General features: G+C 43.0%; 1 protein-coding gene across 2 annotated transcripts in view; it reads left to right on the top strand.

Moving 5' to 3' along the window:
• CUL1 (cullin 1) overlaps positions 1–17,375 on the top strand; it is a 90,852-nt gene that overhangs the window by 19,855 nt on the left and 53,622 nt on the right. For both annotated transcript variants that reach the window (XM_074366858.1, XM_074366857.1), the window contains exon 2: positions 10,150–10,450. In XM_074366858.1, coding sequence (XP_074222959.1) covers positions 10,311–10,450 — 140 coding nt within the window. In that variant the 5' untranslated portion in view covers positions 10,150–10,310. The remainder of the gene's footprint in view (positions 1–10,149; positions 10,451–17,375) is intronic.

Here is a 17,375-nt window from a genome sequence, read left to right as displayed (position 1 = left end):
CATGGCTTTGGAATCCACATACTTGGGTGTGAATCCTTGTCACTTATGAGCAGAGAGGCTTTGGGCAAATTACTCAACATCTCCAAGCCTGAGTTTCCTCATTTGTAAGAAGTAGGTAGTATCATGCAGAGAATATGACTATTGTAAGGACTCTGTGAGAGAAAATATTAAAACTCCTATTGGCACAGAGTCTAGCACCTAGGCCTACAGAAAGTATGCGTGAACTCACACGGAGCTCCCACCTGACGGACACTGTCGGGGTGGTCCTGGGAGGGAGGGAGTGGAAGGTGCGTGGAGTTCGCTCGTTTAACAGAATGAAAGACTGCTCGTGTTTTGGCACCTGGCCCGGGCACCACTGTGGAGGATGGGTTGGAGGGGGTGTGACAGTGAAGAGACTTCTGTTAGTGACCGCAGTGAGAGATGACAGTGACGCCCAGACTCTAGACGTTGTAGTGAGTATCAGGGGAGGCAGATGATACAAGAGAAGAGGGTCAGAGTGAATGGAACTGACCTTACATCGGGGTAAGAATGGGGAGGAATCAGGGCTGACCTGTCTTGTTGAGATGAGAAATACAGAGTGGGGTTAGTTTGAAGTGGACAGTCAAGAGGCTAAGCATGACCCTTAGTTTAAAGCTTCCGTGGAGGAGCTGGGAGGAAGGTGGAGGTATTTGTGAAACAGAGACGTGTCTGCGGTTAGAAGGTGGTGCTTTCATTACTGCCAGGATTTTGGATTGGGTTGTGGAGGCTTCAGTTCACTAAGGTGGAAGAAAGGCAGGGTGAGGTTCTGTTTTACTCACGGGAGTTTGTGGCTTCTGGAAGATCTGGGAAAGGAAAGGAGATGGGCGAGCTGGATTCAGGTGCAGCTTGGAGAGTAGGGGAGCCCCACACTGCCCTGCTGCTGCCAGTACCCGACTTCCCGAGTTTCCAAAGTGCGACCGCAGAAGTGCAGTGAAATCCCGGCCAGACAGTCTGCGAAGTGTGCTACTGCCTGATCTCAGCTGTGCAGGCCCCCCGCTGGCTGGATCCGCCTCCTAGTCACGTGTCGCGTTCGTTTAAAACTTTAATGGAATTTAAGAATTTCTAATAGAGTTTAAGAATTTCTCTGATTGAGAGCTTTCCAGTCTCAGTTCTAAATGGCACTGAGATTCCTTTGTATGAATCGACCCGATCATAATAAAACATAACAGTATTTCCAGGGATGCAAGCGAGAAGCAGCTTCTGCAGGGAACCCACTTCCCCGCCTGGAACAGACCATGCCCGGCGCTGCTTTCCAGTCCCACCCCAACTCACATCCGAGTCCTGAGCTGTACCCCGGCCCTCTCCCCACATCCTCTCACTTTTCTTTCTGCTTTTACCATGTGGGTTGTGGAGGTTTGCAGAGTGTTTACTTACAGAAAAGAGAAATGACAGTGTACCTTTCACTCAGCTTTTTTTTCCTGCAGTATTTCAAAGTAAACCCCAGCAGTCTTATCATTTCCCACACAAGAGTACGTATCTGACAAGGATGGTAGGAGGTTTTGTTTGTTTTTAAAGGAGCTCAGTAACCCACAGTAAGCCACGGTGCCGGAGCCTTACCCAGCTGAGAGCTGAACCCTCCCATTCTGTCGGGGAGGGCCAGCCTTCCCTCCTGCCGCAGAAGTATCCCTTTTTAAAAAATCTCACGTATAAAAATAGTATCATACTATATGTATTTCTCACTTTTTTCCCTCTGAACGCTTTCTAAAATTAAAATTCATCCATGTTGATGAAAGTAGCCAAGTTGACTAATTTGTGTGCGATCTACTGTGTGGCTGTCCCACAGTTTACTTGTGTTAATTCTCCTGTTGTCGGTGAGCATGTGGGTTGTTTCCAGGTTTGGGTTTTTATTCTTGTTATTCTTATAAATAGTGCAGCAAATGCCTGTGTTCATGTGTTTCTTGATGTGCATAGGCAAACATTCCTCAGGGTCTAAGTTGTTTGTTTTACCATACGTTTCCTATCTTGTGTGCCACACTGCTTGTAAAAGCCAGGTGTTACATGCAGTTTTAACCAAGTGTTAGAATTGTAAGTCATTACTGAGTAATACCCAGGATCATTTAAATTTAATCAGATTTAAAGTCTTACTAAACTAGAAAAGCCAAAGTTTGTCTTATTTTATTAACAGTGAATTTTAACTCTATTTTCATTAACTCTACTACAGACTTTTAGAAGATACTGTAGCATTTTAAGTCCGTGCTTTGTTTTCATCTTTTTACATTTTTCAAAAGCAGGTACTCAACTAAAGCAGCTATGGTCTTTTCTCTCTCTCTCTTTTTTTTTTTTTTTTTTGGAAAACATTGTTGTTTTCCTCTTACAGCTCTGAGTTAGCTTTGTTTAACACTGTTCAGTGTTGGCTTGTGCAAAAGCATCTGCTAAATGTATTTGGTCTTAATTTATAGGAGCAGAGGCAAATATCAGGACTGGATTAATAGGCAAAAATAGTATCTGGATTTTTTTGAGTATTTGAGGTGAAATTGAGGGGACACAACTCTTCTTAAAATTTAGGGGTTCCTCCCCTAGAGGAGAAATGTAGTTATGTTCCTTAAAGTCTTACGAGTTTATACTCCTCTCTGTTCTGTATATAGGAATTGTTAGGGGAATAGTACATTAGGAGAATGCACAAAACTTAATCAGTGAGATGTGGTGAAGAAAGGCTTGGCCCTGTAGTCCAGTCCGAGGACCACGGCCCCATCCTGCAGGTTGGAAGCCATCCTCCTTCCTGAGACTACAGGCTTCAGTCCCCCTGGTGCCTCCCCGTGGTCCTCTTTCCCTCATCTGAACAAACATCACCAGAGCTGCACTGTACGTCCCCTCGGACCCAAGTTCCTAGCCCCATCCTCCCCACCTCAGTTCTTCATGGAGCTTTCTGGAGCCCTTTTATAGGAGCCAGAAACTCCTCTGAAGCCTCTTCACATTCCTTCAGCCTCCTCGCTCTTTCTCAAAGACAGAGGCTCCCGAGAGCTCAGGTGTTCTCCCACATCCCACCGGGCTCCCGAGGCTGGGCTGGGCCTTCCAGGGCTTTCTGTCCGAGACTGACCTGGAGGCTCTGCTGATGCCCTCCCCGTGGTGATGGACTGCTCACTGCCCCCCCTCCCCGACTTCAGAATTGAATTGGCCCCCCAGCGCCGGCTCAGCCTCCCTCTCCGCCCAACACCTGTTGTCTCAGGTGACTCAGCCTCCACCCCTAGCTCTGCTCCGTGGCCGCCGGCCTTGGCCCTCCCACCCGGCCGCCACCTCCAGGGCTACCAGTCCAGCGCCCCTTCCAGCAGCCCGGCCCTCGCTCTCTCCCTTGAATGGGAACAGGGGCCTTCGAGCCTTTCCTGGTTCCCACATCCCCCGACAGCTCTTTTCACTCCTTCATGACCAGATTTCTTAAAGATGGTCTGCATTTCTGTCCCTCCCAGTCCACTCCCGCTGGCTTCCTGGTCTTAAAACCCACAGTGGAGCCTGCCCCTGCTGAGGTTACCAGGGACTTCCATGGAACTAAAGTCAGGCTGCAGTTCAGCTACCGTCAGGATGAGGGAAATAATAGCTAGCGTTTATCAAACTCTGCCTTGCCACGTTGAATGCTGACCCCCATAGATACTAAGTGATTTACCCAAGATCATACCAGAAGGAAATGGCAGCGACTATATTAGGCCAAGCCACATGTGGTCTTTTTTTCCCTTGGCCTCCAGGACAGGTCTCGTCGGTTTTGACCGTGACTTTGCAGGTTGGACTTTGTGGGTTTCCCGCCACCTAGTCAGTTTCTTGTCGTTTCTCGGGGTTCAGTTTGAGCCCATCTCTTTCTGTAATTCCTCTGATTAATTCCAGTCCCCAGATTCAAGTCGTGCCCGTTAGAGGTGAGCTCTCCCCATCAGCTTCCTGGGATGATCCCCAAGATCATCATCACCACCTCAGATTCAGGGTGTCTGAAGGTGACTACCTCCCGCCAGGCTCCCTCCTCTCCGGTGTCCTGTCCTGCAGGAGTCCATTATCATGTAGATGTAGACTCGCCTGGGTGTTGATCAGACACCTTCAGGTCAACAGAAGAGACTCCTTAGAAGGCTGCTTATTGCAGTTTTGCTTATAACTGTGCAAAAGTAAACGCCGAGAAGCTCTTTGGCCGGGCAGTGGTGTGGGGGACCTTAGAATAGAGTATCGCTCCCAAGACTGGTGAGGTGTTATCTCTCGAAGTGAAGTGACCTTTCTCTTATTCAGTGAAAAAAGTTTGAGAACAGTGTGTGGTTGATCCCAGGAGAATTAGGAATCTGTAAAGATCACAGATTTTTTTCTCCTTTTTTATTTTTTTAAGTTATGTTGTTCTTTGAAACATTAGTGTTTCCTTGAAAATCCAATCCTGAGATACGTTCAGGAAAAAATACTCTCTTGGCCAAGTCAGTTTGAGTGGGAGATGCTTTATACTGTTGGGTTTTTTTAGCCGAAATTCATAAGGCGTGTTCACTTATTAAGGCCTCTGAAGTCTTGTGGCAAACAAAATATTTAGCTTCAGGAAAGCTAGCATTTCCCCAGATTCCCTTGATATTCCGTTCAGTTGATGTTCCGATTAGTGTTGAGTAGACGGCTGTGGTAAGTGCTCTTTTAAAAAGCCCTTTCATGATTAATGCTTCTCGACGTTCCGAATTATTAATGTCACAGAGGATATGTTTTTCAGGATTCTTGGAGGCCGTTTGGTTAGTTCACACTTCTGCTCAGTGAAGGAATCTTCTGCACCGTTAGTCTTGGTACAAGTCTGATTAGCTCACAGTTTGCATTGTCAGAAAACTTGTTTCGTATTGATTCTGTTGGCTTTCCTGTCCTTTTGGAGTAACAGTGTTCTCCACAAGGCAGGGCCTTAGAGAGACAACCTCCCTTCTCCTGTCAGACACCTTTGTTTATTTTGATTCCTGTGCTCCGCTCCATTGTCTTAGTTTCCTGGGAGAGAGGAGGATGAAGGACGGTCAGAGGGGTGAGCACAAGCCTGTCCAGGCTTCTGAGCCCGTGGCCAGCTCTGCCATTGGTTCCCGTCCTTGGTTGGTCACATCTTGTGCCTCGGTTTCCTGTGCTTCCTGCGGATCTGTGTCTGAAAGCCTGAGGGCTCCTCCTGGGTGTTCCTGACCACACCTGGTAAACCCTGTGATGCCAGGCAGCTACCAGACCAGGGTACTGCTGAAAACCACCTGATTTCCTAAGTGTCAGTTGTGTTTAGTTTTGCGGGGGTTTTTTGTTTTTAACATTTCGGCTTCTTGGACAGCCTAAGTTTTTTGCCTGTGTGATAAGAGTTATTGGGGAAATATTTTACCCCTTACCTAAAAACCATTTAAGCCTCTGACTTCTCATGAAGTCTGCTTAAGATTATTGATAACTTTTGATGGCCTGGATAAGAGACGGAGGAGGGCATGTGGTTTATTCCTGCAAATTCAACATTGACAGATAAAAGTCGTTCTTTTATGGGTACCTGTATTAACTATTTTATTACTCCAAATGGTTTTACAGTCAAACACTTTGATGCATGAGCAGATGAAACACAACCCCCCACACACCCCGAGGTGGAAAACTCCATTACTAGAGCATATTGGGTCCATTTGTGTCCCATGGGGGAAGGACTTGACTCCTGGCATAGGGTCAGCAGATCCCACCCTCCTGGCCCGCCTTCAGGGACTAAGCCCATGGGCACATACGGGCTGGTGCTGCTGCCCCAGGTGCCATTGCCAGGCAGTGCTGGGTGCATGGCTGCTGGCTGGGTGGGTGCCAGCTTCGTGGGGGCCACGTGACGGTTCACTCCCTTCTCTGCCCGGTCCTGCCTCCTCACTTCACCTCGCAGATGTCACCCCTAAGACGCATTCCACTCAAACTCTGCCCCAGGGAGCCCAGCATGAGGCCAGCAGGTCAGCTGCTGTCAACATGTGACCTGACCTGTAAGACATTTTCCTGATGTGCTTTCTTGTAACGTTTCTTATTAGACTTGATTTCTTTGCTGCAGTATTAGTGATAAATGTTAAGTATATAAATGTGAGGCTCTCTAGGGGATATTAAAACTATAAGACAAGATAATTCTCTTTAAACTTCTCAATTAAATTGATGAAGACATCTGAATTTTTGTGAACCTCAGACCAATTATAAAGGAATTCTGGACCCTCAGTGGGGACAACTAGAAAAAGGGAAGGAGTGGTTTGAAAGAGAAAACAATAAAGCAACTAAAAGCAGGAATAGAATATTTTGCTAATTTTTCGGCATAGTCTGTAAGCTGAGATTTGCTTTGGCCCCAGATTTCCATGCTTTGAACTAGACACAAAATGTGTGTAATAAAGTAGACTTGACATTTTAACATGAGAAGGTTGTATTTGATCTTACAATATCAGTGAATCTTGACAGAGTTAGACTCGTAACTGGAATCAGATGCATAATGCGAGGAAGAAAGAACATGTAAAGAAAGTATCTGGGTGCAGATGTCAAGCGAGGACACTGACATAGAGAAAAACCACTGACCATTTTATCTGGTGTGTTATAACTACCCTGGGGTGGGCTGTGGTGGGTGTTGGTTTAATAAATGATATCTCAGTGTGATCCTTTATGCTGTTCTGATATTTGCAATGCTTTTCTTAGTTTAAAAAAATCAGACTTTTTTAAACAAAACTTTTGTTAAATTTCAAAATATTTGAATAGATTTAATATTGATACAGTAAGAACTGATTTGTTCTTTCCAATTACCAGCTCTTTTAATTGGAGCTCTTTGGGTTTATAAGATTAATAGATAATCAACAAATCTTCTTTCTTTTTTTTTGCTTATGGCTCTTTTAGTGGTTTCCCTGTTCATTGACACCTTAAAAGTGAAAGGTCCTAAAGCTGAGACTATAGAGTGTTCGGGAAGACAGGCTTGAGAATTCAGAGCACCTGGCTTGTGGTCCTGCCACTTTCTAGCATTGTGATATTGATCAGGTTTGATTGCTTCTTTGAATACATTTCTTCATCTGTAAAAGGGAGAGCTATCTTTTAAGGTGGGACTATAGATAATTTTGGCACACAAATGCATGGTACATAAAGTTTCCAGTTAACAAGTAGGTTATGTACCAAAGATGGATGTGTTAGCTTCTTAGACACTTTATTCTGTGGTGGTAGTGTCATAAAAGTAGACCGTGTCTGCTTTGATTTCCTGTTAACAGTACATAACCAGGGCAGAGGACAGTGCCCGGCACATGGTAGTTTCCTACCAAATATTTGTTAAATAAATATTAATGGTCACTGAATTTCTATAACTCTCAAAAGTCTGCTTAAATACCATGTTAGTATATATATGTATATATTTGCAGTGATCAGGATAACATAAACTATTACTAAATGAAACAGCTAGAAATAAACCTTAGTCTGAAAGCTAGTGTTTGAAGGGAAAAGTTTAAAGGAAACAAGATAGAATTTGTGGGGATTCTCAAGAGGGATTGGGGGCAAGTTTAGATGCTTGATGATACTGGTATTTCCTTAATTCTAAATCCTTTAAAAACATATAACTGGTCAGTTCCTTAATTGACTCTTGTTTATTCATGCAAAACACTGACCTACGTGCTGGGCTTTGAACTGGGCTCCAGGTTGCTGTGGTGGGAGAGACAGTCCCCGTGACTGGGACCCTGCTCACCGGTGCACAGAGGGCCCCAGTGTAGACACGGACCCCGGGTGCGAGCTGAGAAGGGGAAGTCCTTAGAGATAGTGAAACTGAAGCTCGTTTGGGAGTTGTCTGATATTTCTCACGCGGCTGGAAAACAACTTGACGAAGAGGAGCTTTCCAGGCAGAAGTAGCGGCAAATGCACAGGTCTCAGGAGTGGCAAGGAGACTGACCTGCCAGGGCAGAGTCCGTGTGACTGTCCCCAAGGGGTTGCAGGGGGAGTTTTGTAAGAGGCAGGTGAGGAGAGAGATGTGACTGTGCCGTAGTAAGTAAGGATGTCTCTGCTTCAGGCTGCTTGGGCTCCCGCTGCTCTCAGGATGTCAGCTAATCACATGGACAGTTTTAGACTCAACTGCTATGTGAAGAATGGACGGGGAATGATGTAAACATTGAGAGGTATGGGAGTCCAGTTTGACTATTAAAATAGTGGTCCAGGTAAGAGAGGAGGAGGATGATTATTGGAAGAGGAAATAGAGATGGGCAAGTGGATTTGAAATAACCTGAAAAGTTAAAATCAGCTCATCAATGTAAGAAACAAGGAATGAGGCGTTAGAATTATTCCCAGGTTTCTGACTTGTGGATACGTGGAGCTGCCACTTACTACGACTGGCAGCACTGGTGGAGAATGGAATCTGGAGGGAAGTCCCTAGCCCAGCTGCGGATGTGTTGGGTGTGAGACGTCAGGAGACGTGAGCTGGGCACTTGGATACAGAGGTACGTCTGGAATGCAGAGAAGAAATCTGGGCTGGAGGTAACGCTGTGACGTACCGGCATATGGAGGTTTGAGGGAAGAAGGTTTGATATGTCCACATACTAAGCTCATCTGTCATAATGCAGCTTACTTTTTTGGTACCCGGTTGAAATGATAGATGAGGTAAAGATAAAAATGGGGAAAGCAAGACTTTTTCTCAGTTGCTGGTAGGAACTAAAAGAAAAAGGAGTAAAATAGAGCATCTCGATGGGTGTGGGAAAGCTTACTGTCTAAGACAGAATTAACTGATTGTGAGTCTGGGGAATTTAAGTGATAATTTCCCTTGAGGGAAAATCTAAATAAGTGGCAGGGAAAGGAGTGTAGGTTTAAGCAGGTGATGCTCTCAGGTGGTACTTCAGTCCAAGACACCCTGGTTCCAAGGTGGAAGAAAGGCAGGTTGAAATTATATTTGGGAAACATTTACAACAGTTGTTAGTTTCTGTAAACTTGGGAGTTTCTTGTGTTAGATGTTTTGGTATTTCATAACCTTTTTGAATGTATGATATAAAATACTTCCAGGATCAGAAACGGTGTTGTGGTTTCGTAAAATATTAAGTCCCATAACTTAGGTAATAAATATTAGAGGTGATTTCAGTTTCAGAAGTTCAGGCTTATCCACAGGCATGACCTCCGTTGTCCTTAAACGTGCCTTGGCCTATGGGGAGCTCCGTGATGCCGTCAGGGATCCGGATTCACGAATCCCCTGCTGGGGTCTCTCAGACTCGGACCGCAGACTCTGACAGCCCCTTCTTACCGCTCCAGACACCATTCACCTCCCAACAACATTTATTTTGTGGAGCTGTTTAGAATAAGTCTGTGTTTCCTAGTTTTACACTAGAAATACTTGCTTAAAAAACCTCCACATTTTGATGTGATGAACATAGTCAGTCCTTAAAGAAAGTGGTATTGTACATTGGGAAGTACTGACTTAATATGGTGTTGAGTAGCTGATGTCCTTTATCTGTGGGTCCGTGATCCGGAAGCATTAGAAAGTGGATTTTGCAGTAGCTCCATACACTTAGAATTAACGGCCATTACCATTTTTTCAGCATTACTACATGTTAAATAGATTTGCCTCCGTTTTGCAGGCTCAGACGTTGAGGCTTACAGGAGTGAGAAGTTGAGTAACTTGTCCAGGACCGCATGTTTGGAGGTGTGCAGCTAAGCTTCATACCTAGGTCTCCCTAAATTCAGGGCACATTTTAAATTTTGGTAATTCTTGCCCCAGTCTCCTCACCTTCAGCCTCATCAGCACTGGCATTTTGCCAGATGATAAGTGAAAAATTATTAAAATTCACAGACAACTAGTGAGTTTGAACATTTGGTTCTTCTGTTAGCTATTTGCGTTTCTCTTTCTGGGAATTTCCTTTGCTTTTGTCCCTTGAATTTGTCTTTCTAACTGTTATGTAAATGGAGTGATATAGTTTGTTTTGATGCCTTTAGAAGGCCTGTAAAACGACATGCCCATTGTGTTTGTGCGAGTTTAACCCAGCTTTTCTCGTGAGCGCTAATAGTCATAATGATTTTGAACTAAATGTCTAAGTAAGCATATTACACAGACCGTATAAAATGAGTGTGTTTCCACAGAGAAAGAAATAATCTCTGGATTAGAATGGTACCTGCTAAGGCCTGCAGACTGAGTATCTCTGCCAGCGTGTGGCGGACATCCTGTTCCACCACCCCCACCCCCTCCCCCCAGGATGTTGGGAAAGGATTAATTAATTCCCTTTATTTCTTCTTCAGGTTTGCCTGCAATGAGATTTCATTCTCTACCTTTAAAGGACATCCTTTCTGAGCTGCTGTGAATAAATTTGGAATGATACTGTATATTTTCATCTAATGGAGAATTAGCTGTCCCTTGAATAAGGATTGCTGCACTGGACGACTTCAGAATATTACTCACAATGTCATCAAACAGGAGTCAGAATCCCCACGGACTGAAGCAGATTGGCCTTGACCAGATCTGGGACGACCTCAGAGCTGGAATCCAGCAAGTGTATACCAGACAGAGCATGGCGAAGTCCAGATACATGGAACTCTACACGTATCCTGCTGCCTGAGCTGCGATTTAATGCGTAGGGTTTTGATTATTTCCTAGTCTGATCTGTGGATTGATAGAAATTTCACATCATGCTTTCTCTTTCCAGTTCACCCTATGATGTAATTATAAGGTTCCTTTTCAGCTTTAAAAGTGAACTCATTTACCCTTCTGGTTTTTGAATGAAGTGAAGTTGGCTGGTTGGTCATCTAAAGCAGTGCCGGTCAGTACAGTTGCCACTAGGCATGCGTGTCTGTTTACATTTGCACTCATTAAAATTAAGTAATTAAAAATTCAGTCCCTAAGTCGCGGTACCCGTGCTTCTGGTGCTCAGTAGGTAACAGGCTTCTCCTGTCCTTGGGGAAAGTTCTGCTGGGCAGCGCTGGTTAAAGCAGGGAAACCCTGGCTTCTGCACTGTCTGTGGCTGCCTCGGTGCTCTGGGGCAGAGTGGAACAGCTTGCATCGGTAATGGTCTGGTTCACAAAGCTGAAAATATTTGCTCTCTGGTCCTTTATGGGAAAAGTGTGCTGACTCCCATCTGAAGGGTCACCACATAGAGCAAGAGTCACTGTTATGTTTTACAGACATGGTGTTTCAGTATTTCGCTCACTGGTCACATGGTCTGTGATGTGTGCAAGGACTGCTGTTTGCCACGAAGGTCATAGAAGACGCAGCTCCTGTTGTCTGTTTCATGCAGTCGACCTTCCTGATCTGCACATGCAAAGCTCCACCTGGACTGGTCATTTTATACAAGGGGCTTGAGCATCCGTGGATTTTGGTATGGGGGGCTTCCTGGAACCTGTCCCCCACAGATACAGAGGGATAGCTGTACCCTGAGACTTACTATTTAACTTGTAGAGTCTCTTGATTCCACCCAAATATGAGAAATTGCAATTTAAGCTAACTCACTAAAGGGCAGATGGCTCCTGATGTGCTGGTTCTGGGAGTTTAAAGTTGCTAGTTTAATGGAGATTTAAGTTCATCTTTAATATGTATCAGTGATTGTCAGACTTGGTTATGTGATGTTCCAGTATGCCCTCAGCTAGGCTAAAATTTTACAATCTGTAAAAAAAAAAAAATTAACATTAATTTTAAAAGATATGAAACTATATGCCTGTCTCTAAATTACTTTAAAACTTACTGTAGGTATATACAAATATTCATAAATGTGTATATACTTACACAGTAGAATCCTTTTAAAAAAAACGGCTTTATTGTGATATAATTCACATACGGTAAAACTCACTCTTTTTAAGCGTACAGTGTGTTTTCAGTATATGGTTGTGCAGCCATAACCACTGTCTAAATTTAGAACATTTTCATCACCCCCCCCCCCCGAGAAACTGTACCCATTAGTAGTCACTTACCATTCTGTCCTCCCCCAGTCCCTGGCAGTCACTCAGCTACTTTCTGTCTCTGAATTTGCCTGTTCTGGACATTTCACATAAATGGAATCATTCAGTCCTTTTTATGACTGAATTGGATGGATATTCCATGTTTTGTTTATCCATTCATCACTGATGGTTATCTGGGTGGTTTCTACTTTTTGGCCATTATGAGCAGTGCTGTTGTGAATATTGTATATGAGTTTTTGTGTGGACATGTTTTTAATTCTCTTAGATATGTATGTAGGAGTGGAATTGCTGGGTCATGTGATACATAGAAAACTTTTAAGGAGGGTAGAGTCTATGCAAATGAGAGGATGTTAATCCACTCAGCAGGGTTGTGTCTTGCTAGGTATGACAAGGTTTGGGGTTTTTTTTTAAATTCTTGTAAGCAATAGAGCTAAAGGCGGTGATTCCAGTGGTGAGCCAGCAAGCCGCTTGGTTGGATTTCTGGTGCGCAGTAAAACGCGGGAGACTGCGGAACTTTAGTCGCAGGAAATTTATTAATTGCAATTTCTGACCAAATCAGATTGGTTCTTTACCCAATCAAATGTTTTGCTTTTAGAACTCTGAGAAAGTAGAGACTTTGTCTGCTAGCTGCAATCACTGAATTCTTTTATTCTATAAATAATTATAATTTGTAGTTCTAATATCTTCTATTTTAATTTTTTTTTGGAATGCTACTCTTAAATTGAATGTTATTCTTCCAGTTTTGTCTGAGAAGATAACAGCTTCATCGAACAGCTTAGTACGAATGGGGACTCCAAACTGAGTCTAAAATATCTGACATTAATTCTTTAGATATTATTTATGAAATCATGGCTACCATTTAAGTCCCCATGTCTGAATCTAGAAACTGCCTTTATCCACTGTAAGGCCTTCAGGCTTTGTATTTGAATGAATCACAGTTCTCTGAATATTTCCTTATGAAGTTCCCAAGAAGAGGGTTTTGATCAACTCTTAATATATCAACTTTTAGGATACAGATGAAACAGAACGTATACTTGTATTTATTAATTTAATTATTGACAGTCATGAAGTTTTATTCCCCCTTCACCTGCATTTCTAGGTAGAAGAACTTGAGTCATCTGACACATTTTTCTAGAACACATCTTCACTTCCATGTAAGATACACTTCCATGTAAGATACAGTACTTTTTTTTTTTATTGAATTATAGTTGATTTACAATGTTGTGTTAGTTTCTGGTGCTCAGCAGAGTGATGCAGTTCTTTTTCAGATTCTTTTCCATTGTAGGTTATTACAAGATACTGAATATAGTTCCCTGTGCTATACAGTGGGTCGTTGTTTATCTGTTTTATATATAGTAATGTGTGTATATGTTAATCCCAAACTCCTAATTTACCCTTACCCCCCTTTTCCCCTTTGGTAACCGCAAGCTTGTTTTCTATGTCTGTGAGTCTGTTTCTGTTTAAGATGCAATACATTTTGTTTGTTTTTGGGTTTTTTTAATTGAAGTATAGTCAGTTACAATGTGTCGATATCTGGTGTTCAGCATAATGTTTTGGCCAAACATACATACATATATTTGTTTTCATATTGTTTTTCATTATAGGTTACTATAAGATACTGAATATAATTCCCTGTGCTATACAGAAGAAATTTATTTTTTATCTGTTTTATGTATGGTAGTTAGTGTTTGCAAATCTCAAACTCCCAATTTATCTCTTGCCACCCTGGCCCCCCCCTGTAATCGTAAGTTTGTTTACTGTGTCTATGAGATCATTAGTGTTGTCTTTTTCTTTTTTAAGATTTCACATATTAGTGATAACATACGGTATTTTTCTTTCTCTTTCTGGCTTACTTCACTTAGAATGATGATCTCTAGGTCTATCCATGTTGCTGCAAATGGCATTATTTTATTCTTTTTATGGCTGAGTAGCATTCCGTTGTATGAATAAACCACAGCTTCTTTATCTAGTCATCTGTCGATAGACATTTAGGTGGTTTCCATGTCTTGGCTGTTGTATATAGTGCTGCTGTGAACATTGGGGTGCATGTATCTTTTCCAATTTGAGTTACCTCTGGATATATGTGCAGGAGTGGGGTTGCTGGATCATATTGTAAGTCTATTTTTAGTTTTTTTGGAATCTCCATATTGTTTTCCATAATGGCTGCACCAAACTGCATTCCCACCAGCAGTATAAGAGGATTCCCTTTTCTTCACACGCTCTCCAGCATTTATTGTTTGTGGACTTTTGAATGATGGCGATTCTGACTGGTGTGTGGTGATACCTCATTGTGGTTTTGATTTGCATTTCTCTGATAACTAGCAGTATTGAACAGCTTTTCATGTACCATAGGCTATTTGTGTGTCTTCATCGGAGAATTGCTTGATTTAGGTCTTCTGCCCATTTTTGGGTTGGGTATTTTTTGTTATTAAGTTGTATGAGCTATGTATATGTTCTAGAAATTAAACCCTTGTCAGTTGCATCATTTGCAAATATTTTCTCCCATTCTGTAGGTTGTCATTTTGTTTTGCTTATGGTTTCCTTTGCTGTGCCAAAGCTTGTAAGTTTCATTAGGTCCCATTTGTTTATTTTTGCTTTTATTTCTACTGCCTGGGTAGACTGCCCTAGGAGAACATTGCTAAGATTTATGTCAGAGAATGTTTTGCCTATGTTTTCTTCTAGGAGGTTTATATTCTCATCGTATATTTAAGTCCTTTAGCCATTTCGAGTTTATTTCTGTGTATGGTGTGAGGGAGTGCTCTAACTTCATTGATCTACATGCAGCTGCCAGTATGCCCAACACCACTTGCTGAAGAGACTGTCTTTTCTCCAAGGATACAATACATTTTGAAACTATATGTTGCCATAAGGCAGTTTTATCCCAGCCTCAGTGTGCATAACAGTATTTTTAAGTTTTCTCTTTCGGCTGCGTGTTCAGTCTCCCATGTAACGGCTTATCTGCACTGCCCTTTAAAGTAATCTCCTACAGGCTGGTTTCCAGTGAGAGATTATCTGACACTTGGGATTGCGAGGTTGTGTTTCAGGTTGGGAGGTGCTTTTGTTCCTGGGAAGGAGGAGCAGGCTGTGTGTCTCACTGTCCTAGTGTCACCCTTCAGATTAGTCAGGCCTTCTCAGGAGCCGGAGAGGGAGTGGGCTAGAAGGGGAGGAGAGGGAAGACCAGTGAGAGAAAAAGGAGGGTCCTTTCTCCAACATTCTAGCTCACAGCTAAAGCGAGATTGTAACCCTGTTTATCCTGGAGACCCATGGAACATTTTCTAGAGAAAAGTAACCTACTTCTGGATGTAAAACAAGTATTCTTACAGGGCGAGGGTAGAGCTCACTGGTGGAGCACGTGCTTAGCATGCACAAGGCCCTGGGTTCAATCCTGGGTACCTCCATTAGAATAAATAAACAAACCTAATGACCTCCTCCCACCCAAAAAAATTTTTTTTTTATTTTTTAAAAAAATATTCTTAGAGCTGTTAGGAACCTCTGGCATTTGTTGGTGCTATGACAAGAATTGACAAGAAGGTGGGTTGTTATACAACATAAACACTTTTCTTGATTTTTTTTCAATTCAAAATGGCAAAGGAAAGGGAATTGGAGGAAAGAAAAAGAAAGTCAGAGCATCTACAGTCAGAAAGATCTAGTTCAGTTAACTTTGTTTAAGCCATTTCACAAAGTCTTCCTTTTCCTTCTAAAGTTTAGCCTTAAGCCCTTGCTTCCTGCTGTGTCTGTTCAGCACTTCTGTTCAGTACTGATTTTCTCTGTCTTAGGTATTATAGTTACAACGCAACAAGGTTTTTTGGGAGTGGTTTTTTGGCAGTAAACTATAGGAGTACATTCTGTGCAAGTGGGTAAATAGTAGAAGGTTTCCCTTTTTTTGAACTTAAAATAGGTAATGAAACTTCTTATTCAGTTTATTGACACCATTATGTTCCGAGCACTGTGCCTGACCCAGAGACCAGGGCAGGTCTGAGTGGAGGACAGACAGGTGTGCGGCTGCCGCTTCAGATGTGGGTCCCTGTGCTGGGACTGAGAGCCACTGTCTGATCTTGTCCAGGCCTCGGGCCACCTGGCTGCAGGTGGTTTTTGCTGGGCCCCAGGTCTGCCTGCTCCGCACCTCCAGGTCAAAATTCTTTGTATCTGAAGTCATCATTCACCTCAAGGCATAATTTTAGCCTTCTTGGAGTCAGTTTAAACCTCCACGTTGATGTCTTTCTCTTTCTTTTTCCCCCTCTACCTGCAAAAGTTCTCAGACTCTCTCATAGAAAAGTTTTTCTCCCTGCAGAGTTGTGAGTGGAATTAGTTTATTCTGTTTTTTCAGCCTGTTTTTAAAAGTTCTTTTCCCCCAACCAGAACACTAAGGATCTCATGCAGATTTCCTAGGCTTGGCTGGTTGCCTCTCCGCAAGGAACAACGTAAGCACACTCAGAATTTGTGTTAATCTCTGGCCCGACCCCCGGGACACAGTTCACCATCCCTGCCTGGGGCAGGGCCATGTGTTCGCCTGTGTTATGCGGGGATGACGCACCAGGACTTGCTGGTCCTGCTGCCGCTCAGCCCCTGCCAGCTGCACTGGCTGTCACTGCACTGTCACCCTGCTCAGTGTCATGCCTGCCCCTTGCCAGCTCCTCCAGGGGAGCTGTGGATGCAGGGGCCGTGTTCCAGGCAGCAGCCTTTCTTCTCGGCCTGCCTGCTGCAGAATTCTCTTTCCTTTCTAGAAACTCAGCCTCCTAGAGAAGCAGATCAAACAGAAAGAGTAACAGGTTGTTTGCACAATAGAGTAATGATGCTCCACATCTATTTTGAAATCACCATCTCCAATCAGTGGAGGTAGTTGGACATTTCTCATCTTGTACATTTTACGTTAATCTGATTTTGCTCATTTAATGAGCATGGCTTACATCAAATAAACCTAAATATGTAAAAAGTATGTGATATTTTTTCCAAATGTACAGTTCTGTTCACATGTATGTATTTAATCCCTGCTTTTAGAATAAGGCTCTGAAGGGTTTAACTGGTTCACAGAAGAAATGCAAATGGTCAGTAAGCAGATAGGAAATTTTCAACCTCCTAATTATTAAAGAAATGAAGAATTGAAGAAATTTTAAACCTGTCAGTTTGAAAACAGTTTTCAAGAAGTGCTCACAGCCAGTGTTGGCGAGAGTGAGGGGAGGGGGAGCCCCTGCGGTCAGACAGGGGTGTTAGTTTGTTTGGAGAGAAGTTTAGAAATATAAAGATGTAAAAATGTACTTTGGCCCAGTGATTTTTTTTTTTAACTTTTAACTCTATCCTAAGGAAATAGGTGTATTCAAATTGTATGTGCGAGGCTATTACAGCATGTTTTCATAATAGGAAACAATGGAAAACAGCCAGTCTTTAACATTAAGGGTTTTGTATAAAATGGCTGTAAACAGCCATTAAAAGTTCACTGAAGAATATTTGTTGACATGTAATAATGTTTGTGATAAGGGGGAGAACAGGATAGGAAGTGGTGTGTGTGCTCTGAACCCCCGGGGCACCCTCTCAGCTTTGGGAAATCTTTACCTGGTATTGAAAGTGGCTGCTGTAGG

This window comes from Camelus bactrianus, chromosome 7, assembly GCF_048773025.1.
Source record: "Camelus bactrianus isolate YW-2024 breed Bactrian camel chromosome 7, ASM4877302v1, whole genome shotgun sequence".
NCBI classification, from domain to species: domain Eukaryota; kingdom Metazoa; phylum Chordata; class Mammalia; order Artiodactyla; family Camelidae; genus Camelus; species Camelus bactrianus.
Note: the sequence above shows the minus strand (reverse complement) of the source record. Positions and strands in the feature narration are given on the sequence as shown.